The 25,140-nt window shown below is 38.9% G+C and overlaps 1 protein-coding gene across 1 annotated transcript; it reads right to left on the reverse strand.

Annotated features, from left to right (window-relative positions):
* Window positions 1–26: 26 nt before the first annotated feature.
* On the reverse strand, window positions 27–24,484 carry LOC117523154 (SPARC). The gene is made up of 8 exons (XM_034184591.1): window positions 24,093–24,484; window positions 19,924–19,996; window positions 18,113–18,224; window positions 17,742–17,860; window positions 17,516–17,670; window positions 5,392–5,504; window positions 3,077–3,171; window positions 27–349 (listed from the first exon to the last, which is right to left on the reverse strand). The coding sequence occupies exons 1-8, from the start codon at window positions 24,153–24,155 to the stop codon at window positions 294–296; spliced, it is 786 nt and encodes a 261-aa protein (XP_034040482.1). The 5' UTR covers window positions 24,156–24,484; the 3' UTR covers window positions 27–293.
* Window positions 24,485–25,140: the final 656 nt, after the last annotated feature.

Raw genomic sequence — 25,140 nt, forward strand, 5'->3', positions numbered from 1 at the left:
CAGGGTTTCTCCTTTTGCTCTGCAGCTGTGCACTTTTTCTCTGTAGAGTCATAAGGAAAACTTGCATCATTTTGATCCTTCATAATTATTTCCAATGCAAACTCACACACGGCTGTAATTAATAAAATGCGAGGTCAGTCTTTTATTTATTTGGGCCATTTATTTGCACAGAGAAGCAGCTTTTTATATTTAGAGATGACTCACTTATTTATAATGGAGGAAGCACCGGTTCATAACAGCGGCAACTCTTCCCCTATGTTGTCAAAAATCAGGAGATGACGATTGCTATCATGTCAGAGGTCACGTCCGACAGTTGTAGGACACAGCTTCCGGGAGCCCATTCTCATTGCTGCAGATAAACCAGAGAAAAATAATGCTATTTTGATGCTATGTGATGTAAATGACTGAGAATTGAAAATGAAATATAATGTCGGCAGTTTGTTCATTGCATTTTGTCGTGTGTATGAGGTCTGTTAGAAAAGTATCGGACCTTTTTATTTTTTTCAAAAACATGATGGATTTGAATCACGTGTGCTTGCATGAGCCAACCTTGAACTTTTATGCGCATGTGTGAATTTTTTCACGCCTGTCGATTGCGTCATTTGCTTGTAAGCAGCCTTTGTGTGAGGATGGGTGGAGTCTCTCGTCATTTTTTCTTTGCAAGGAAAATGGTTGATGACACCGCTGTGGTGATGTGGGACCGTTGTGTGACTATCCAAGAAATTACGGAAGAGGTGGACATCAGCACTTTTTCGGCACATTCCACTGTAACAGAAGATTTGGTCATGAAAAGAGTTGCAGCGAAATTCATGCCGATGGCTTCAGCACAAAGCTGCTAACGGAGCAAACGCGCCACCGTGTTGAAGCCTCACAGGACATGTTGTTGACATGCCAAGCTCTTCCACCATTCGGAAGATTCAGACGGCTTTCGGTGGCTTTTCAGTCGTGTGACTATCCGAGAAATTGTGGAAGAGGTGAGCATGTCACAACATGTCCTGTGAGACTTCAACACAGTGGCGCATTTGCTCCATTAGCAGCTTTCATGACCTCCGTTAGCAGGTCATTTCAGCATGTTGATGGCCGCCCGGAGCGTGGCTCTCTCTCCACCATTGTGCAGACGTCTTTAAACCGGTTGTACCACTCCTTAATCTGTGTGATGCCCATAGCATCGTCACCGAAAGCCGTCTGAATAATCCGAATGGTTTCCACCTGGCTGTCGCCCAGTTTCTAGCAAAATTTGATGCAGTCACGCTGCTCCAGTCGTTCCGCCATTTCCTTGCAAAGAAAATCTGATGAGAGACTACACCCATCCGCACACAAAAGCTGCTTACAAGCAAATGACGCAATCGACAGGCATGAAAAAATGCACGCATGCGCACAAAGGTTCAAGGTTGGCTCATGCAAGCACACATGATTCAAATCCATCAGGTTTTTGAAAAAAATAAAAAGGTCCGATACTTTTCTAACAGACCTCGTATATACATATCTTTAAATATAGTGTTGGGAGAGACTGAGGGTCCTATTCTAACAGTAGATGATATCAAGGTCTGTGCACTTTGCTATTTAAGCAGTGGGAAATCCTGGGACAAACCTGGGCGCTTGGATTATTCATGGGTGTACTGTAGTCTAAACTTGATATCAACCAATCAGAGTAGAAACTGACCATCTGTTTAAACTGGAGTGCACCATGTGCACAGCGTTGTGGTATCGAGGAAACGGATGTAAGTGAAAGGATTTCTGGCATATTAAAGGATTAGAGCCAGCCTGTCAGAGCACACAGTGGAAACCAAAGCATCCTGAGGTGAAGCATTGCACCAACAAGCCAAGGTTTTTCTTTGTGTGTTTTCTGTGTTTACTCTTATTTTGTTTCATAGTTGTTTTCAATTCACTTTCATTGTGTATTGTATGGCTCATAATATCACTTGTGTCTAAAAGCAAGTCAACTGTTTTTCTGTCACAAACGACAGTGATGTGCAACAGGATTAAACATTAATGGTTGCAAAGTAATACCATCATGTTATCTATAATATATGGTGTTTGTGTATACATCACTCATAAATATGGGAGTTTTTGCTCGTACTATGCACCGCACAGTGGTTGTTGGATACATGGATTTGGTCTGACAAGATGTTGTGCATGTGGATGCAAAATGTGGTCTGAATACAGATTTAAAATGTAACTACAGAAAGGAAAAAAATGCAAGTCTCTGTCAGGCAAGTTCAGATTGAAGCTATATACACGCACACACACACGTATGTATCTATCTATCTATCTATAGATAGATAGATAGATAGATAGACTGGTGTCCTGTCCATGATGTACCCTGCCTCACACCCCATGATTCCTGGGATAGGCTCCAGATGTTTTTAACTCAATTAATCTCATCAGTCCCAGGCTAGAAATACACATTTTTAATAGCACCACCAATAATAATACCAGTTTTAATATGTTTGTTTCATTTATTAAATTCTGCATGAAATCTCTCTCTCTCTCTTACAGATCCCATTCACTATGTATCTACCGCAACCATCTCCATCACTCCCTTTTTCTTTTATTACTAAATTCATATAAAATCCTGTCTGCAGGGTTGTGTGGAGGTATAATCTTGGTATTTGAGTTTAGGAATGTAACTGTTTGTTTGCTGTCAGTATGTGCAGAAACTCTCACTCGCTCTCACAGACCCCATTCACTGTGTACCTAGCTCAACCATGGGCATTTTGTTTGAGTTCTACAAAGTAACGCATATTAATCAATCAGAAATTTCATAGATTTCTGTGAGGAAGATATCTGTCTCTATCACTGACACCTACACCTGCTCCTAATCCACCATGCATCCATTAGCCATGCACCATCCAGCAGGTGGCTCTTCTATTCTGGACTGATGTTTAGTTAGCAGGAAATAACAGTAAATTAGTATAATTATGATTGAGCATGAATTTAGTTTGTAAGGATCAGACCTTTTGAACTTCTTCAGTTTGACAATAAATCATTTTTATGATTATACTTATATTTTGAACATCTTATTTTTATAACCAGGGGAATTACAGCAGCATGACAAAAACTGGTTTTGACTCACACATGAAACGGTAGAACCAGTCCTCTGATCGATCTACCAGACAAGCCGTCCACTCTTGCAGTGTCACCTTCTTGTTCCTGTTGTGGTCACATGACCTGCAATCACAGCAACATACAACACGTGTGACCTCACAGACTGATGATGCAATGATGCACAGACATGTGATCTGCCTGCATTCATTAGCTGGTGTAAATCCCGTGCAAACGCATTACGCATGCAGATATAAGCATGCAAACACAAGCCCAGCGTGATGTATCGACATGCACAGACTGTGGGAACGACTGCAATGAGGTTCGCAGACAGTCGTTGACTTTCAGCTCAGCCTGCGGCGTTCTATCTGAAGGGTATTCCTTCAATTTGTGCTAATCCACGATCAGCGGGAGACACAGCAGGTAATAAACATTATCATTGGTGGGAATGGCTTGACATTGACAGTCAGCCCTACTCCCACAAAACCTGTCTATGCAGACCGGGGGGGGGGCTGGGATAACAGAATGGAAAAGCGGGAGATGGATGAGTGAAAGAGAAGGAGATAGGCAGAAAGACAGGAGGGGAGGATGAAACAGGAAGCAGGGATTGGCATGGAGAATGGATGGACAACATGCAGAGAGAACAGCATGGTGGGAGGTGCAATTTGTTCAAAACGTGGGGGTGAATGTCATGGCAGTGTGGCAGTTTTTAACCCGTGGTGTTTCAGTAATTAACCTGAAACAGAAACATCACAGTAGAGAGAAGCACCGACATGATGTGATGAACACAATCAGCATCATACAACAATGTGTTTGTTCCAACGCTCCCCCCACGTCCTTTGTCTGATTTCCACCAAACGCAGTATGTGGATGAAGGTCAGTCCTGCAATTCTCCTCAAAGAGTTTGTTTCAGCAAAGGTCAAGGTCATTAGGGTCAGAGGTCAACATTTTAATTTTTGGCTTTTCCCTCATTCCAATTTGCACAAAATGTCATGTGCATGTTGGTGGGTCCCAGAACTGCAAATGCAAGAAGGTTAACTCTGTATTTGCCCTTAAAGGGTTTGTTTAGGCAAAGGTCAGATGTCAGCAGTCAAAACTTTGATCCCCCCCCCCCCCCCCCCCACACACACACTTTGATTTGCAGCAAATGTGGCAAACAGGTTCATGGGCCAAGCTTGCCACGGCAAGGTCAAACTTGCCCAAGGTCAGTCTTTAAGGTTAAGGTCATGTCTGTCTGTGTATTAGTTGACCTATTCCTACCAGATGCTTTGTCTGATTTCCACCTAATTTGGTATGTGGATTAAGGTCCAGTTTACACTGAAAAAGCACTTAAAGGGTTCATTTTAGCAAAGATCATGGTCATTAGGGTTGAAGTCAACAAATCTGATTTTAAACTAGATTAGGATTAAACTTGGTACACATACTCGTATGCTGGTGGGTCCTTGAGTTGCCCTGGCAGGATCAGACAAAAGTCAGTTATATGGGTGAACATCAATTTCATTGAGGTCAAAGGTTCATTTTTTGTTTCTGGGTCCTAAAATGGTCAAGGCAAGGTGAAATTTGCTGACCTTTGGGGTTAATGTCAAGGTCATGTGTCTGTCTGTTTGTTGACTTTCTCCTCCCAGGATCTTTGGCCAGTTTAGACCAAATATGGTACATGGACCAAGGGCCACCGTGGAAAGTATTTGTTTTAGGAAAGGTCACTGGGATCCTTTGCACAAACACACACTATGTAAACAAAATGTAAATAGTATCTATATACAGTAACTGTGTGTATATAGGCTTTCTGTATTCCTAATATACTGTTTATTGTTATTTGTGGTCCATGTTTGTGCATGTCTGTTTATGTTTTAATTGTGCCTATTTATGTTCTTTTATCTCTACTTGTGTCTGTTTTTTGCTGGTGTCTATGTATGCCTATTAAAAGGTAAGCAAAGAAAGTACAAAGTCAACTTCCTTGTATGTGCATTCATACAATCTGATTCTGATTAGGATCAAAGTTGCCACATATGTAGGTGGGTTCTTGAATTGCTCTGGCAAGAACAGCCAAAGGTCAATCATATGGGTGAAAGTCACTGTCAGTGGGATCCAAGGTCAGATTTCTACAAGGCATTGAATTGCGTTGTCTGGAAATTCTATTCTAAACAGGTGTCCACATCTTTATTGATGCTACAGTTAATAAGATATCATCAACTTATTTAAAAGCATATATAGTCATGGATCGGCAAAACACAGGTCACTATTGAATTTGATCAAATATGAGTCAACCCATATTAAATAAATCCACAGCTAAAATTCTCAAATGACTCCTGTGGCTGTTGAAGGTGACATTTTAGTGGAATTTACTGAAAGAATGGTGTAGCACACTGCTCCAGCGGCATCCTCTTATAACGCAGCTTCCTCAGGTCCCTGCGGCTCAACGTACCATCCTTGTTCCTATCCAACGTGGCAAAGCTGTGCTAAAGAGACACAGAAAGGTGCAAATGATATTTGGAAATATACCCCACATATCAGAGCTGACATAACCAGAGTTATCACTCACTGTGGCAGAAAAAGTTGGAACTGAAATGCTCCTATTCCAGTTATTGTGAAGTGAGCTAAAATTGCAACTCAATACCCAGAACTGATCTTTTCATATTTGGCATAACCGTACATTTCAGTGCCGATCTAAATGTTCTGGAAAGAAATGTTGTTCTTGGATAAACATGTTTAATAGTGACAAACCTATCAACATCATTTGCAAAATTTAGGTCTGAAACTGTAATGGTGAGTATAATGAGATGGCCCCAGTGTAGAGAACGAACCATATGATTAAGTCCAAAGGTTTTTTTCCCCCTTTATTTCCAGTAATAGAAATTAGTCTAGAAAAAAACAAACAAAAAACAAGTGTCCATGATGGGACAGGCTGAACAGTAATACAGGATACAAACAGAGGTCAGAAACATGAGTGATCAGTCAAAACTCATGACAGTCTTTCACAGGGAGGCAACAGAGGGTTTTCCAAAAACAGGCACGGTTCTGTAACAAGAGGCTTTCTTACAAAACAAGTCCAAAATGGCAGGCACAGAACACCAGCAAAGGACTGTAACAGGAAGGCAATAACATGGAACTTGATGAGAGAGGGTATAAATAACATGGAAAATGTTTAACAATCTAGCAAAGAATGCAACAGAGGAAGACACTAATATAGTACGACAGAAAATGCCAACTATGTTCAGATGTGGGATTACTAATTGGACACAAATGAGAAGATTGCCATTGATAGCAGCTGAGGACACATGTGGGCTAGTGCAGAAACAGGACACAAAAGGGAGCCCGAGACCAGAGAGAGAAAGAGGAAGCAGGGACCAGGCCAGAGAATAATGAAACTTAATGCAGAGCAGACTATTAACAATGAGGGATAATTAACCAAATAACATGGAGAACAGTAACAACACAGGGGAAACAACACCAGAGAGAGGACAATGTGGAGATTAAACCCAAACATCAAAACGTGACCCATGACGGAAACAGCTCATTTTATAATCCTTTTAAAAATATCAATCTACATGTTGTGTGAGACACAGCCACTGAGCCCGTCTGCACTCTGTGTGACATGCCTGCACTGTGAGACAAAAAGATTACATTATTTCAGCTTCCTGCTCCTCCCCTTCCAAAAGGGAGTGTAGCAAGCAGCAGCTTCTTTCCATTTATAGCTACAGGTGGAAAAAAGGGTTGTGGTTGTAAGGAGCCATCACCTCAGTATCAATGGCTCAGAAAATTACCAAGTGAAATAACGTCACATTCTGATGCACATTACATTTTGCAGAGCCTGGTTTGATTTGAATTGCTTTGATTTATCTCTTTCTTTAACACTGGGAGTTATGTTTTTCTTTTATCACTTTCGGGATTGTTCAAGAACTGGCCTTATGAATGTACGAGGTCTGTCCATAAAGTATTGGTCCTTTTTATTTTTTTCAAAAACTATATGGATTTCATTCATATGTTTTAACGTCAGACATGCTTGAACCCTCGTGCGCATGCGTGAGTTTTTCCACGCCTGTCGGTGACGTCATTCGCCTGTGAGCACTCCTTGTGGGAGGAGTCGTCCAGCCCCTCGTCGGAATTCCTTTGTCTGAGAAGTTGCTGAGAGACTGGCGCTTTGTTTGATCAAACTTTTTTCTAAACCTGTGAGACACATCGAAGTGGACACGGTTCGAAAAATTAAGCTGGTTTTCAGTGAAAATTTTAACGGCTGATGAGAGATTTTGAGGTGATACTGTCGCTTTAAGGACTTCCCACGGTGCGAGACGTCGCGCAGCGCTCTCAGGCGCCATCATCAGCCTGTTTCAAGCTGAAAACCTCCACATTTCAGGCTCTATTGATCCAGGACGTCATGAGAGAACAGAGACGTTTCAGAAGAAGTCGGTTTCAGCATTTTATCCGGATATTCCACTGTTAAAGGAGATTTTTTTAATGAAAGACGTGCGGACGGGTCCGCGCGTCGGGACGCAGCCGGTGCGGTGCGGCGGCACAGGAAAAACACCTCCGTGTTGATAACCATTTGTAAAATCCAGGCGGCTTTTGATGGCTTTCAGTGGAGTGAGTATATGAGAAATTGTTTAACAGCTGGACATGTTCCAACTTGTCCTTAAGGCTTCCAACGGAGGTGTTTTTCCTTAAAGCGACAGTATCACCTCAAAATCCTATACTTTATGGACAGACCTATACTTTATGGACAGACCTCGTAAGTGTTGTGTGGGCCACCCGAAGAGGAGGTACTGCTGGCCAACACCAGAGGGCGCTCTGCCTGTAGACGGGCTTCAGGCACCAGAGGGCGCAGTTCGCCGCCAGGGACCCTGACAGCTGTCCTTCATCATCTCATCTAGCCATCCATAAAAGCCTGGAGAAGACACCACACCCCTGCCGAGAAATCTTCTTTAGGTACTCAGGTAAACTCTCAGCCGTCTTTGTCAGTTTCAGCTAAGCTTATTGTTGCAACGTACTTTGCTGCTAAGCTCGAAAAGCTGTACTTTATATTCTGAGTTTGCAGACGTTTCAGTAAACTTACAGCTGGTCAGGAGGAGTTGGCGTTTCCACTCCTCAGCTGTTAAGTGAAATCAGGATCTGCACGACTGTGATATTGTGAGAAGTGGGAGGTGGTGTTTTTCTCCCTTCATTATCAGAACTCTGCTGACTGTTTGCTGGGTGTGTGCACACACCCACCCTTGACTGTTTCTGCTTCCTGCCAACAGTACCCGATCTGACAGCTGGAGACGGTGGCCACCTGGTGACTCGGGACTTGGCGGCTCCGGTGTGTTCCAGATCCGTTGGCGGTGGAAATCGTGTGGGTCCCGACTCTTATCTGGACAGGCGTCTCCTATCCTCGAGCCTGCCCACACGACACCAACTATACAAATTGACTGTAGTATTGAATTGTATCTGTATCTGTTGTGCACATTTCACAACATTAAAAGTGTTACTCTTTATTTCCATTGACCGTTCATTTCTTTCTTTTTTCTTTTCTTTTTAATATTTATTTCATTCATTTAAAAGAAAAACAGAAAAGCAATAAACAAAAGCACCACAATACCAGAATGAAAAGGAGCAGAAAGAAGAACAAGTCTTATGATTTCTGCCCCTTTTAACAATACAATCTTTCAATATACAGCATCATAGTCAACATTATTTAACAGATTGCATTTCTTTAACTTGTCACATACCACTGACCCATTTCATAATTATGACCAGAAATTAATAGAATACATCACTGACAGGTTACATTTAAACTTAAGACACTCCAAACATTATTAACAGTTTACTTTTTTTTTTTTGACTTTCTTGCAGCCCACTGACTTACTTCATAGTTTCATACTTACTTAATACATCTAATTTAATATGTTTTTTAAATAATTTAAGCAACCTTAATTCTTTAATTTCTTTATTAAGATTGTTCCATAATTTGACACCATTTACTGCAATACTCCTTTCCTTTACTTTGGTTCTAAATCTTGGTTTTTTAAAGACTTCTATTCCTTTCAATTTATAACTACTTACTCTTTTTTCAAACATATTTTGAATGTTTGTTGGTAAAGTATTTTTATTAACTTGGTACATCGTTTGTAATATTTTCAAATCAACTAAATCATGAAATTTAAGTACCCTATACTTAATAAACAATGGATTAGATGGATCTCTAAAACCACTGTTACTAATCACTTTTAAAGCTCTTTTCTGCAAAATAAATAAAGGTTGTATATAGGTTGTATATGTTGATCCCCAGATTTCTACACAGTAAGTTAAATATGGGACAATCAATGAATTGTACAATGTTAATAAACCATAACTATTTAATGAATATTTTACTTTATGCAAAACAGCAATGGCTTTCGCTATTTTTCCTTTTATGTAATTTATGTGTGACTTCCATGTAAGATCTTCATCAATCATGACTCCTAAAAATTTCATTTCTTTTACCCTTTGTATATCCATTCCATCTATTTGTAATGACACATTATTTTCTTTCGCTCTATCATTAAACAATATGAAATTTGTCTTATTAATATTTAGTGACAATCTGTTTATATCAAACCAATGTTTAACTTTTTCCAACTCTGTATTTATCACTTGTGCTACTTCCTGTATATCTGATCCAGAGTAAAACAGCGTTGTATCATCAGCAAATAAAATGCTGCCAAGCACATTGGATACATTCACAAAATCATTGATATACAAAATAAACAGTTTGGGTCCAAGTACCGATCCTTGTGGTACTCCATAAATAATGTTACACAATTCTGATTTGGTATTATTTATCTGAACAAACTGTTTTCTATTTTCTAAGTAGCTTTTTACCCACTGATGTGCAACACCTCTTATTCCATATTGTTGTAACTTGTGGAGCAATCTTGAGTGGTCTATAACATCAAAAGCCTTTTTCAGGTCAATAAAAATACTTACAAAATAATCCTTATTATCTATTGTTGTTGATATTTTCTCTATTAGTTCCATAATTGCCATAGCTGTCGAATGTTTTGTTCTGAATCCATACTGAGCATTATTTAAAATATGATGTTTCTCAATAAATTTATCCAATCTTGTTACAAAAACTTTTTCCATAATTTTAGAAAACTGTGGAAGCAATGATACTGGCCTGTAATTAGAAAAATTATGTTTGTCTCCATTTTTATATAATGGGACTACCTTAGCAATTTTCATTTCATCTGGAAAAACCCCACTTGACAGAGACAGATTACAAATATAAGTAAATGGTTCAATAACAATTTCTATTGTACTTTTTACAGTCATCATGTCTAAATCTTCATGGTCAGTTGATCTTTTGCTTACACAGTTTTTTACAATATTTCTTATTTCATCTTTTTCCACATTGTCCAGGAAAATACTATTGACCGTATTTACCAATGTACATAATTTATCTTCTATTATTGGTTTATTTCCCACCAGACTTGACCCTACATTTGAAAAATAATCATTAAACCCATTTGCAACTTCTTTTATATCATATATCTCTTTATTTTCCTTAACAAAGTAATTTGGAATAGTTTCTTTAGTTCCATCACTATCAATCACACTTTTTATAATTCCCCATGTTACCCTCATATTATCTTTACTCTTATTTAGTTTTTCACTGTAATAATCTTTTTTTTGTTTCCTAATTATTGTTAATAGTTTATTTTTATATTTTTTGTATTTATGTTCTGATTCCTTTGTTTGCAATTTTAAAAAGCACCTGTATAAATAGTTTTTCTTTGCACAAGCATTTTTTATTCCCTTTGTCAGCCATGGTTTATTTACTCTTTTCTTACTAATTTCAATTAATTTACAATTTTTATTGTATGATTTCATCAATATTTTCATAAATGAGTTATATGCTACATTAACATCACTGACATAAACTTCTTCCCAGTTTTGATTTTTAAGGTCATATTTTAATGCCTCTAAGGCTTTTACTGACTTATCTCTTTTAAAGTTTATATCAGTTTTTTTGTTGTACCTATTTTTATATTTAAATATTGAAAAAATTGGTAAATGGTCGCTAATATCTGTCATGAAGATCCCATTCTTAATAATTTCATCTGTTCTGTTTGTAAATATATTTTCAATTACCGTTGCACTTTGCGCCCCCTGTTGTGGGTCCGTGTCACTACACTTTCACACAACATTAAGAAGCATCTGCACAGATTATGCAGATACTTAGAATTCGGTCTCATGATGTCAAAATGGCCTATCTCTAGACACAGCATTAATATGTAAATGCTTAATATTTAAATTAGTGACTACATTCATCCACACTGGCCATTTCATTAGGTACACCTTGTTAGTACTGATTTGAACCACCTTTTGCTTTTAGAACAACCTACAATATTTGTGGAGTACATTCAAAAAGGTGCTGGAAACATGTTAATTTGCTACAAGGTTAAACATGTTGTGTTCAGAATTGCTGTTCTGCATATTTTGATTTTTGTCAGGTTTCAACCAGATCCAGGTCTCAATTCCATTTTTCCTCCTTTCTTTTCATCACCATCTGCTCCTGCTTTGTGTTATTAGTTATTTTCATCATGTGTTTATTTTATGTTCCATTTTTGCTTTGCCACTTTGTTTCTTTGTTACTTTCATACTTTGGCCATTGTTCAGTTCCATTCTAGTTTGTTCTGCCAGGTTTTTGCTGTTCTCATTTCTGTTGTTTTCTGTTATACTTTAATATCTGATTTTGCTTTCTGTTAATTAGGCCTGTCTGGTTTTGCTTTAGTATTGATTTTCTATTTTCTGATCAGTCCTAGTTTTTCTTTTGTACTTATTATATCATGGTTTGCCTTTTCATGCCTGATTCTAAGTCCTGTTTTTCTATTCTGTTATTAGCTCTGTTCTCAGCTTGCCCTTATTCCCTTTTGATTAGGTTCATTCCACGCCCTGCACCTGCCATTATGTCTTCGTCCCTCACTTATATCTGATTATGTTCTCACTTCTCATCACTGCACCTGCCTCGTGTCTTGTCTTTCACTTTGATTCAGCCTGTTTAGGGTTTCCATTCCCTCACACTCTTGGCACCTGTTCTCGCATCTTGGTATCTGACATCACTCCACTTTGTGCACTCCCTTCCTCACTATCTTGCCCATGTATGCTCTTTGTCCACCAGCCACGCTTCCTTTCTAGATTGTTCTCACATGCACCTAGTTAACACCTGCCTTATTTAAACACCTACCAGCCATCACTCCCCTGCCAGTTTGCCATCCTTGTACACACTCTAGCCTTCTGTATTCAGCCCTGATTTTGTACCATGTTTTTGCTCTGTTCTCCTCGACCACACCTCTTGCCTCCTCTCCGATGACTTTGTTTGCTCGTACCACTGAACCCTGCTTTTCCATGACTGCATATCTGCCTGACGCTGATTGTACCTCTGCTCTGCTGACTGATCACATGTGTACCGTACCAGAGCCTGGAATAAAGACCATGATTTCTCTCACACCTAAGCCTAGTCTGGGAGTCTGCTTTGCGGATCCAGCCGCTCTGGGTGCCAGGCAGCCGCCCATCCTGACAGTTTTAACATGCGATTAACTGAGTTACTGCTTCTTTTGTATCAGCTCTAACCAGTGTAGCCTATCTTTGACCCCTAACATCTTCTTATTTGGGCCATTCTCTGTAGATCATGGAGATGTTTGTGTTTGAAAATCCAGGTAGATCAACAGTTTGCAAAAAAAAACAAAAAAAAAAACAACCAAACAAATAAACCCTCAATCCAGCCCAACTGGCACCACTAACCACACCACATTCAAAGTCACTTAGTTCATTTTTATTCCCCATTCTGATTCTTTGTTTGAACTTTGGCAGATCCTTTTGAGCAGATTTACAGGTGTTAAGTTACTGCCACATTACTCGCTGATTAGATACTGGATGAATTGAACAGTTGGACTGGTGTATCCAATGATGTGGCTATTGAGTGTGTGAATGCTTGCCCATTATACCACACATCTCACTCAAATATTTTATGATTAAAACAATAGAAACCATAGAGAATTCTTCTAATTTCTGATAATAAAAACAACATTTCAAGACAGATGACACCATTCGACATGTAGTAGAGTGAGTTTCCTCTGACTTGAAAAAAGGCCAATAGATCAAAATAGCTGACAAGAGGATATTAACTTACCATATAGTTCACTCATATATTAAATAATTTAGTGATTATTGACTAAATCCTATTTATATGTGTTCTTCTTGAGAGTCTCATTCAGTGGATTACCACAACACAAGCAGCATGAAAAGTTATCCATTACAGTACGTTGTTAACATTGATTTTAGTTGTGTACTTGGGTCATGATGGTGTCTGGTGCAGATGCGGTTCCCTATTACATTACGTGCAATACGAATGAACACTGGGTATTTTTTCTGGTTCTAGTTCTTTAGCAAGCCATTTTGTTATGGATATTGATTTCATACACTGACATAATAGTATCATATGTCATGTTTTTAATCATCTCTCCTTTATGCTGTGAGCGTGCAGATAGATAAATTAATCCATCACCTCCAGTTTGTTAACAAGACAACTCAAAAACAATACACGCTATCATGTTGTACATCTCCAATTAAAAGGGAGTATAATGAGGATAAATGAAATAAAGTTTGATGAATGTTGATGCGCCAGTTCATTCGAGTAGGGTGTCTCTGCAGAGCCAGAGGCTGTTTGTTTACGGCTGCACTTTCAGGCCGCACGCTTCTTCTACTGACGTCGATTCAGAACATTGTTTATAGACAGACGGCCACGACGTGAGTAGCGACTCTGTTTTATTAGGGAGCGGTGTTATTTCAAAAAATTTGGAAATCTATAAAAGTTTGCATGGAATATGGAAATATACACGGAATAAACCATAGCAGGATACATTTTGGGTCATTTGGTTCCAAAAACCCATATGGACGGAGCCAGTGAAGCTATCTGGTTCAAAAATCAACAAAAATATTGACGAAAATGTCATATCTTGAGAACCGCTGCACCTAGAAACTTGAAATTTGGCTCCAAATGTTGCTTGACCCCAAGTTTATATTCAACTTCTATAGTAATAATAAGCCTATCTGGTGTTTTTTTTAAGAGTAATTGACAAAAAAAACAACTAATTTCAGTACATATGTTACAATCAGTTGTAACAAACAGAATCTATGTAGTTCTTATTTCAGGAACATCAGTTGAGTATAATCATCACATGTACAGAATGACATGGCCACAATGAACTAATTATAAGCAACAGAGTGGTTTTCTACGTCAACATTACATATACGACACAAGCTTTTGAAATTTTCAAACAGTCCATCCATATCGTTTTTTGGAACCAAATGACCCAAAATTTATCCTGCTATGGTTTATTCCATGTATATTTCCATATTCCATGCAAACATTTATAGATTTCCAAATTTTTTGAAGTAACACCCCTCCCTAGTTTTATGAGTTAAACCTGAGACAATAAATTAATATTTCTCCATAACAACTTATAACTGTAGATTATATACACTTCGAATTTCGTCATTTGTGCATTAGAGTTGGTGACAACCAGTTAAATATGTGGACCACCAAATGTACTTCTGTGGGCCACTTTACCATCAAATGTAAGGGTAAAATTTGTGGTTTTTTAGATTAAACAATGCACAATAATCTTTTAAAATGTTTACTAATCGAAGTTGTTATTACCTAGAAGTAACAGTGTTACTTACTAAATGAACTCTTAAATTTTACCAGTATTTTTCTCAAAGCAGCTGAGCTTTTCTTGTCTGTCAGTTGTTTCCAGTGAAGTGGACGAATTTGGCACACTGCAAAAACTGATATCTAAGAAAGTAAAAATAGACTTGTTTAAGGAAAATTTGACTTCATTTTTGTTGAAACAGAAAAATAATCTTGTCAAGCATTTTTTTACACAAGAAAATAAAGTCTTATTTTGGACAAATGTATCTCACTTTTCCTTGATAAGTTTTTCCACCTAATATCAAGCTGTATTTAACCAGTTACAAGGAAAGGCAATGGATTTCAAATCACTCAAGCAAAGGAACAAGATTGTTTTCCTTGAGGCTAATCTTAAAATAAGAATTCTGTCTAGTTTTAAGGTACATTTTCATTATTCAGTGCCCAGACACTTTGCGAATTTTGAGAATTCTGACCATGGAAATTTTTCTTACCCCACTGGCAGATTTATTTGCTTAATACAAGACAATTTGGTTAGATTTCAGATTACTTATCTTATTTTGAGAGGGACAATTTTTGCAGTGCAGACGGCTGGACACAGAATTAAAGAAAGAAGGACGTCAATTCTGGTGTTAGGTGGGGCTCACTTAAAAAGGGGGTACATTGGCATGAACTGTTACAAATGAAAATTATTAGGCCCATGAAAGTGAAAGATGGCGAGTTTATCGGATATATTAATGCTGAGCCTGTTTCTAGACATGCTACTCTTCTGGCATTTTGGATCAGCGTGTGTGTGTGTGTGTCTGTGTGTGTCTCTGTGTTTTAAGCTTTTATTTTGGTTTAATAATTTAAAAATAAATCTAAATATCTGTCTCCAGCATTGTCTTTGTTTATCACCTTGTTCAAAACTTTCAAACTGTCCTGTTGTAGATCAAGACAACACAGTGACCACACCATATGATTACATTATTAATTTACCTGATTATAACATTATATTGCTACATGTTTTGTCCCAATGCATGAAACAAAGTTTTTATATATTTTTTTATTAATAAGAAATATTTTGGGTGGAATAAACCTTTAAATGCTTAACTTTTTAAAAATGTTTTGGGTACATTTAACTGTTACAATTATATGTAGGACCTGAAGTATTACTTTTTGTGCAATACTATGTGTTCCTGAAAGTGCAGCCTTATAGGCTCTAGAGATGTACTAATTGATTTAGTTAAATTGTAAGTATATATGGAGTGAAATCAAATTTGAAAATAGCAAGTCACACTCTTGAATCACAGGTAGGTGGTGCAGTCTCTAAAGAAATGCTCTGAATCAACGTCAGTAGAAGAAACAGCGTGCGGCCTGAGAATGTAGCCATACACGTGCAGCCATAAACAAACAGCTTCTGGCTCTGCAGACAAATACTATTAATTCAATCTAAAAAACAATTTTGTTTTGCTTATATAATATACCATAGACCTGTGTGCCACCTGCTGGTCATATTGGGTTTTGCTGCAAAGAATAATCACATGCATGGCCAAGGGTCTGAGTGCTGCCTCGCATGCTACCTGAGACACACACTTTTTACATGACACCCACTCCACGACACATGCACTGATGTCATGTCCTGCCAGACGTGCACCAATAAAGCCCCCCCACCAAAAATCAGTAAGTAGAAATATGTCCTAACACTTAACTCTAATGCTAACATCTAGCTCTAAATCCTAACCCTATCTCTAACGCCTAACCTCGTCTCTAAACCCTAAACCCAACTTTCACCACGAAACCTATCTCTAATAATGTTAAACTATATCTATAATCTCAACCCTATCCCCAACTGTACCGAAGCAAATTCCTAGTCTGTGAATCCTGTTCATTGGCAATGGCAATAAACTTCTTCTGATTCCGATTCTGATTCTGAACTCTGGATCCTATCTCTCACACCTATCCCTATCTCTCACGTCTATCCCTATCTCTAACCCCTATCCCTATCTCTAACCCCTAATCTCATCTCTAAACCCCAACCCCAATTTTCACCCCAAAACCTATCTCTAATGTTAAACCATATCTCTAATCCCAACCCTATCCCTAACTCTGGATCCTATCTCTAACCCCTATCCTATTTCTAATCCTTAACCTCATCTCTAAACTCTAACCTCATCTCTAAACCCTAACCCCAACTTTCACCCCAAAACCTATCTCTAATGTTAAACCATATCTCTAATCCTAACCCTATCTCTAACCCCTACACTAACTCTAATCCCAACCTTATCTTTAACCTCAGATCCTATCTCTCACTCCTGTCACTTTCTCTAAGTCGCAACACTATCCCTAAGTCCTAACCTTATCTCTAACCTTTGACCATATTGTTTACATCTAATCCTATCTCTAAAGACCTGACCCGATCTCGAACCCCAAACGTTATCACTGAGCCCTTATCATATCTCTAATATCTAACCTAATCTGTAGCCCTGATCCCATCTCTAACTCTTAACCATGAATTGGATCAGTTTTAGTTTGTCAGAGGTTGTTTCTGTGAACTGGGTATTTCATGTATCAGCCATTCCATTTCATTACAGTGAGTCTCCACTGTGACATACATGCATGATGGAAATTAGGAGCAGGTGAGGTCGAGCTTGTTTGTCGGTTCTTTCATTTATAAAGCTGCGGTCTGGTGGCCACCAAGGCCACCAGTGCTTGTGTGTGATTTGTTCTTGATGACTGCTCATATGCCTGATCTCTATGTCTGGCAGATGTTAGCATATGGCCCCATTTTGACCTTATTCACTTCAAGTGTAAAGTTTGAGCTACCTGTGCTAGCTGGACCCTCTGGGTGTGGTTCAGGCAGCTCTGGGGTGGTGCAGCAGGTGTGTAGGACTCTCCCATACGACTGAGGAGCAGAAACCAGTCCAGCAGGCGGTATGGAAACTGGCCTAACTCCTCCTCAGTGCAGCTCGCCTTGGCCACTAATCAAGAAGGGCATCAGTTGGTAGACTCATGGAAATAGTTTGTAGTATCAAATTGTGGTTGTGTTTACCGTGACAGGGTCCTGTGTGAGCCAAAGCAGTGCGATGCCTCTTTCTGCAGGCTTCTTTATGCAGCAAGCACTCGTTGCCATATGTTTTTCCCAGAACACTGCACACTGGTGCCCTCTGCCTGAATGTAACAGTCAGTGCCCACATGCAAAAATGTATTTGATGAGTGAACATAAGGAATTGCACAGTTGGATGCAGTAAACTGCAACATTTTATGGCTGCATTGTAAAACCTTCATTTCACTCTAAGGAAGGCTGCAGTTTAATTTGCAAACTCAATGACAGTTTTTACTTTACAACTATATCATCAAAGAATGAAATGGCAATATCATTTCTTCAAATTGCAGATGTTGGTTGGGTGATGTGTTTTTTACCGTGGGCAGTACTGAGGACACACACACTTTGGGACAAGAACTTGATTTTCTGGAACCACCTGGCACCAAGATCCCACTGGACTGTGGCACTTCAGGAGCTCACAGAGCTTTTCTGAGACGTGCACAAACATCTGCATTAAAATGCTTCTGCTTTGGAGTTTGTTTGCATTTTAACACAAAGTGCAGTTGTTCAAGATAAGATGGTCAACATTAATTTGTCTCGCATGGGACTGCTAATTAAAGACCGCAAACTACCACAGAGAAGCATAGAAATTACATGATAATTTGATAAAGTTTGTTTGTGTGTTTGTTCCCCTTCACCTGGTTCTTGACTGATTTCTATCAAACGTGATATGTGAATGATGGGCAATCCAACAATTGTCCTTAAAGTGTTTAGTTTGGTAAAACCCAACACTGTCAGGGTCAAATTTAGATTTTTTTTAAACTCTGGTGTCCATCAAGCTTGAAACATATATGAAAGTGGATTCTGAAATTGCCCAGGTGAGATCAAATTTACAAAAGGTTACTCACCGGGATCTGGTTCATTGAAGTCAAAAGACAAATTGTAGATTTTTCACTCCAATATCCATCAGTCTTGGCAGACATATAGGTTCTGGAATTGCCCATGACGGCAACTTCCAAGGTAGTTGCCTTCCAGGATCCAAGGCAGTTCTGTGGTGTTGTAGATGTGGCGAAGCGCAGAACCAGCACATATGCCCAGAGCTGACTTGACTTATTAAGGTTCAATTTGTGGCGGGGGCTCTGAGGTCAGTTTTGCTAAAGGTTGATCAATAGCGTTATGGGTATGTCCGCCTGTCTGTTTGTTGGCCTACTCTTCCAAGGTCCTTTTGCTGATTTCTACAAACTTGGTATGTCAGTGAAAGTTCACTCTGAAATTGTCTTTAAAGTATTCATTTTGGTGAAACGCCAAGGTTGAGGAATTTAATTTCCAACCACATTTGGATCAAATGTGGAATACTCTTAAGTGGATTCCAAAACAGCTCTGGCAAGGTCAGCCAAAGGCTAATCATTTGGGTGAAGGTCAAGGACACTGGGGTCAAATGGCAGATTGCCATAGTCGTTAATGTACACGGGTATTATTTTGTAGTAACTAAGTAATTCTAAGTTTGAGGGGGAAAAGTGAGGAGAGAAAAAAAGAAATGTGTGATTTGGGGAGTGTGAAGGATGTGTAAACCAGACGCTTCTGAATTCTTCCTATTATGATATAATAATAATAATAATAACAACAAATTCATTCATTAATTAGCTCTGTGACAGACTGGGACCTGTCCTGCCCAGGTTGTACCGTGCCTCTCACCTAATGTCCACTGGGATGGGCTCCAGGTCCTCAATGACCCTTAATTGGAATAATAATTAATTAAGTCAAGGAGCCCCAAAACTGTATTTACCACAGTGTGATTAAACCGAACTCTAGGGGAGATGTATAATTTGAAATTAACTTTAGATCTTCTGGGTGTTGGCTTGTTAATGACGTAATGAGGTTATAACACACACCAGGCTGATAAGAAGCTCAGCAACCAACTGTCCAATTATTTCTGATCCTTAAAAAAACTGGGGATCACACACAAAACATATAATTCCTGTTTCGTTCATTTGATTTGGCACCAACAAATTACTGCACACAGTCAGTGTAATACAGTATAAGTTCATATTCACCATTTGCTTTCAACTCAAATATGCTGTAAAAAATAGCTAAAGTTACAAAATCTTTGTCATTATGCAAATATCTGTGGCTCAGTGTGATATAAAGTCAGAACAGTATTCTTCCTCTTCAGTCCATAAAACCTCACCAGGTTCGACTCTGCCAAAATAGGGTCTGAGGCGCTCCTCGGCTTGTCTTTGTTTCCGCTGGGCTCTGACTCTCTGACAAACACACACACAAACACACCCGTGTCATACACCACATCCTACATTTAGTCATCGACAAAAAGAGGTCAGCTACACAAAGTTATGATGAATAAATGTAAACATCCGTCATAACTACAGAGAGGATGACTTTTTATCCATCACATAGCCCAAAAACAATATTTCTACGAACTTTGTAGTTGGTGCCAGCCACACATCTGCCCTGAACCTCTGCCCTAGATGAGAAACAGGTGCAATACACCCCTCTCTTTTAAACCCCCCAAAAGATATTTAACACCAGCAGCTGGGGAGATATTGTTTTACATACAATTAGGCTAAAATCTTTCAAACTCAATTATCCCCAAATGTGCATATTCCATTTTACTAAACAAGATGTTTGTTAAGTCGTTTATGTCTCTGGGTCTTCAGCCTTTGAGATCAAGAGACGCCTGGGAAGAACTCATGACGCTGTGAGGTCATTGGACAAAGAGGTGCTCAGCAACGCTGATATGTTTGCAGCAGAACGAAGGTCCAAGTCTTCTGGGTCTTGGTGTTTCCTGTCTTAATGTACTGTTATGAGACTTGGACTTTGATCACTTGTAACCAGTGATCAAAGTCAATGGCTGGAGGTGTTTGGTGCCAGGTCTCTTCAGAGAATCTTTAGGATAGTGTCTCATTGGGCTGCGACAGCCTGCGAACGCCATCCACGAGGAAATTCACACAGTTCGGCATGAGGTTTGCAGCCATTCACCGTCCCCTTGTGTCAGTCGCGGGGCAGCGGCCACACGTCGCTTGAGGTGGTGAAGTTCACCTCCAAAAAAAAAGAAAGAATGATTTTACCTCCTCTGCTCATTTCAGAGCTCTGGAGCTGAGCTGAGCTCACCTTCGAGCTGATGGTCGGTGTCCCGACAGAACACCAGAGCAGAGCAGGAACTTGCTAACAGATGGTCCAGTTGTTAGCTGGTAAGCTTTCAATCTGTGTTTTTTCAGATGCTTTTTAGATATTTATGGAGTATGTTCATGTCAAACTTGCTTTTTCTAATCACATTTTTAGCTTCTGATTTGTAAAGAAAATACTGTCATGGAAACTGGTCTGATATGGAAAAATATCTGACTGATCAGCCAATCAGATCGCGCGTAGCATCACAGCCATATAAGAAATTGATTTATTTATTTATTTTTCTGAGGAAAGAAGTGGAAATTAAGTTTAATGCTCCTGGTTGGTGGACACTCAATGTGGACGCACACTGGGCCGGACACACACGATACACGAACCAGATTCACAGTGTTTATTTATTTATTTTTCTGAGGACAGAAGTGGAAATTAAGTTTAATGCTAATGGTCGGTGCACACTTGATGTGCACGCATACTGGGCTGGACAAATGAGCTGCATGAACTGGATTAACTGTGTTTATTGATTTATTTTTCTGTGGAGAGAAGTGGAAATTAAGTTTAATGCTGCTGGCCGGTGGCCACCCGCTGTGCATGCGTGCTGGATGGACCATGTCAACACTCTGGCTTCATTCTTATTTTATTTTTATCTGAGTGCCTCCAAAGGGTAACAATGCCTGTGCATCCTGTCCTGCCACCAATGAGCTGTGCCATCTAATGGAACTCAGTTTTATGCATGGCCCGGCTGTGAACGCACAATCCTTCTGTACACGCATGCAAAACATGCTGTGCCAGCCACAGAAGAGCATGCGAACTAAATTTTCTCTTTTTATTTATTTATTTTTCCGAGGACTGCAGTCTAATGGTGCTGACTGGCGGCAGGGACAGCGGACTTCACCTGTGTGGAGAACGTGGAAGAGGCGATCCAGATTTATTGATTTTCGGTGTGACAAGCAGTTGTTTTTTGTCACTTGATATCCATGTGGGATGTTAATGTGCAAAATGTTTAATGTACAGGATGGAAAAACCTGATACTGCCACTATGAGTTTTTACATCATACTTGATTTGTTTCAGTGTCAGGTGTTCCACAGTAAAACTCCTTTATTGCTAGTTAGGATGCTAACATCTCCGTAGGAGGTCTTATAAATCACTTCAGCTGTATTAACTGGTTATAGAAACAGCGTTTTTAGATATAAAAGTGTTTCTTTTTTGAACCTGTCTCGTTTGTTACTAGTGCAGCAGATAAGTGAAACAATCATGCAAATGGTGATAAAAGCATCATATTCAGCAGAAATACTCACTCCTCTTTTGAAAAAAAAACGATTGGCCACTTGACTTTTCAATCGGTGGTCAGGTAGGGATCAATTGAAGAATTACACAGAGGTCAAAATTAAAAGATGCTCCAATCATATTGAAAAATATTCCACATTATTTGCCTGATCATAAAGATTCTAAAAAGGTATAGTTTGGACTATCTGTGACTGAATTCTATGGAGTTACGGGATAGAAACTTCAAGAATGGTGACAAAGGTCAGTGTCATTTTGGGGTCAAAAGTTAAAGTTGCTCCAATTTTGGTAAAAAGTGATGCAAATTATTGGTTGAGTTAACACGGTTTTGAAAAGGAATAGTTTGGAGCATGTATCATCCTTACTTATCACGTTACGTGGTAACATATGTCACATGTCATAGAATCCAATAGACGTAGACCTTGTTTGACGTTTACTTTGGAGACCAAACATTCAACACTGTCAAAACTATTCCATTTATTAATCCTATTAGCTCAACCAATAATTTGCATCACTTTTTACCAAAATTGGAGGATCTTTAACTTTTGACCCCTGTACAAAACGAAACTGATCATTGTCACCATTCTTGCTGTTTTTATCCCGTAACTCCATAGAATTCAGTCACAGATAGTCCAAACTATACCTTTTTGGAATCTTTATGATCAGGCAAATAATGTGGAATAATTTTCAATATGATTGGAGCATCTTTTAATTTTGACCTCTGTGTAATTCTTCAATTAACCCCTACCTGACCACCGATTGAAAAGTCAAGTGGCCAATCGTTTTTTTCAAAAGAGGAGTGTCTAAGGAGTATTTCTGCTGAATTTGATGCTTTTATCACCATTTGCATGATTGTTTCACTTATCTGCTGCACTAGTGGTGATGCGTGACATTTGTACATGGTCCCAGACCTGACCAGACCTATCCAACAGAACCTCAGGATCTCACAACCAAAGAACTGAAGAACGCCATCAGATTGACCACCTGTAAGACAGAGCTCCATCACCATGACCCAAAATACTGTCGAACACAGTTTTGCATTAATGACTTCCTCTAACATGAAAACAAAGGCTTAACTTTTTTCTTGGTGATCAACTGAAAACATATATTTTTAGCTTTTTAAAAAATGTTTTAATGTTCCTCAATTAACTCCAGATTATGCCAATTAGTCATTCAGAAGCTTTTACAAAACATTCTATCAGTTTTGGTCTTGACAAATTCAACAAAAAGGGAAATAAAGTTATGCTGTAAGTATTATTTTAAAATAACTTTATTGTCTATAAACACATATACTGTTTGATAAAATGTAGGGAAAAATGATGTTTGAAAGGTTTTTTTGTAGATAAATTTATGTCCACCACTGCACATCAAATCAGTCATCATAATCACCTGTATCACACTGTAAAATCCACTGCTCAACCTAAAAAATATTAAGGTAACAATTTGGACGGATCTTCCTTAATTAATTCTAACTCAGCCACTGTTGAGTAAAACACCATGAGCAAAGCATTTAGTTAAGCAGTTTAGTACACTTGATTTGCTTTGTTCTCAAGGTTAATTAAGTTGAACCTACTTAATCAAAAGCTATTAGTGTTATTAGATAACCAACATATTTCATTGAAATTATTCTAACTTCCTTATTTTAACCTCATTCTACTCAGAATTATCCATGCAAATTGTTACCTTAATTTTGTGATTTTTTTTTGTTTGTGTTTGTTTTGTGAACTTATCAACTTACTAAAACATGAATACACAAAAACCTTATTTTTTAATGCTGAAATTACTTAACAATTTAAGTTCTATCAACTAAGCCTGTGAAACATTTTTGGGAGTGTATAATCAAGAGTAAATCTGATGTTTTTTGCAGTTTGATTAATTAATTTGGAAACTCAGTTCTTTGATGCATCCTGGAAAGTATACACTCAAAGACTCACCATGGCGGTGCAACTGTGAAGAACCAGGAGGGCAAACAGGGCAAAGGTCATACGCGGGGTCATGGCTGGGACAACCAAGTCACTGCAAGAAGCAAATCAGGAACATTTCCAGAATAAATCAGCGCTGGTTTTACGCACATACCTCCTGCTAAACTAATCTATCTCAAAGGTATCTACTCTAAATTAGCATTTGAGGTGATAAATAAATAAAATAAACATTTTACATGCACGCTCTGTGTCATACATGCGCCTTTCTTTGTGCAGCATATATGATAATTGCAGATATTTTCAGTCATTCCAGTCATGCAGCAGGAAATGAAGTTGCACGCTCTGTAACTACCAGTCATTTCCACCCTAAGAAGAAACACTGTGAAGATTCAGATTCAGCGTAGTTGAAGATGTTATTGCAGTTTTAAAAAATCACTTCCTATTCCCTTGACTATAAAGTCTTACCGGGGTCTTCTGACACCCGTATTTTTCTCCACTGATATTCCCTCGTTTGTGTTCTCTTTTGTGCCAGCTCCCTTATTCTCTGCAGCTCCTGTGATGATGTACGTATTCTTCTTCCAGCCCTCTCTGCAGCAATCTTTACTTTGTGTGTGCATGTGTGTTTTTTATTTGATCCATCTATTTTTGCATTCTTGCCTTATCTAACCCCTCCTCCCTCCTTTCTCCACTTTTCCCTGTCTGTCTGTCTATCTGGGTGGAAAAACGTGTCTCCACATGAGCTCCTTGTCGATTTCAGACAACCGCACAGGTGTTGTCTGAACTTCATTGTGTTAGTTTGAGGCATGGTGCAGGTGCATGACACTGAGATTTGAGGACAGAAGAAAGGAGATGAAGTGAGAGAGAGAGAGAGAGAGAGAATGATACATTTTTGGAAGTGGAATGGCTTGAACTGAAGCTGGCATTGGTTGTCAGAAAGATTAACAAGACAGACAGAACACATGGTTCCTCTCTTTCTTGCTTTGCCCATAGTGAAGACATCAAAGACGAAAAATGGCTCCCCCTGGTGGTTATTTTATAGTCAGGACAGTCAGCTCTTGAC

Source organism: Thalassophryne amazonica, chromosome 13 (genome assembly GCF_902500255.1).
Source record: "Thalassophryne amazonica chromosome 13, fThaAma1.1, whole genome shotgun sequence".
NCBI lineage: Eukaryota > Metazoa > Chordata > Actinopteri > Batrachoidiformes > Batrachoididae > Thalassophryne > Thalassophryne amazonica.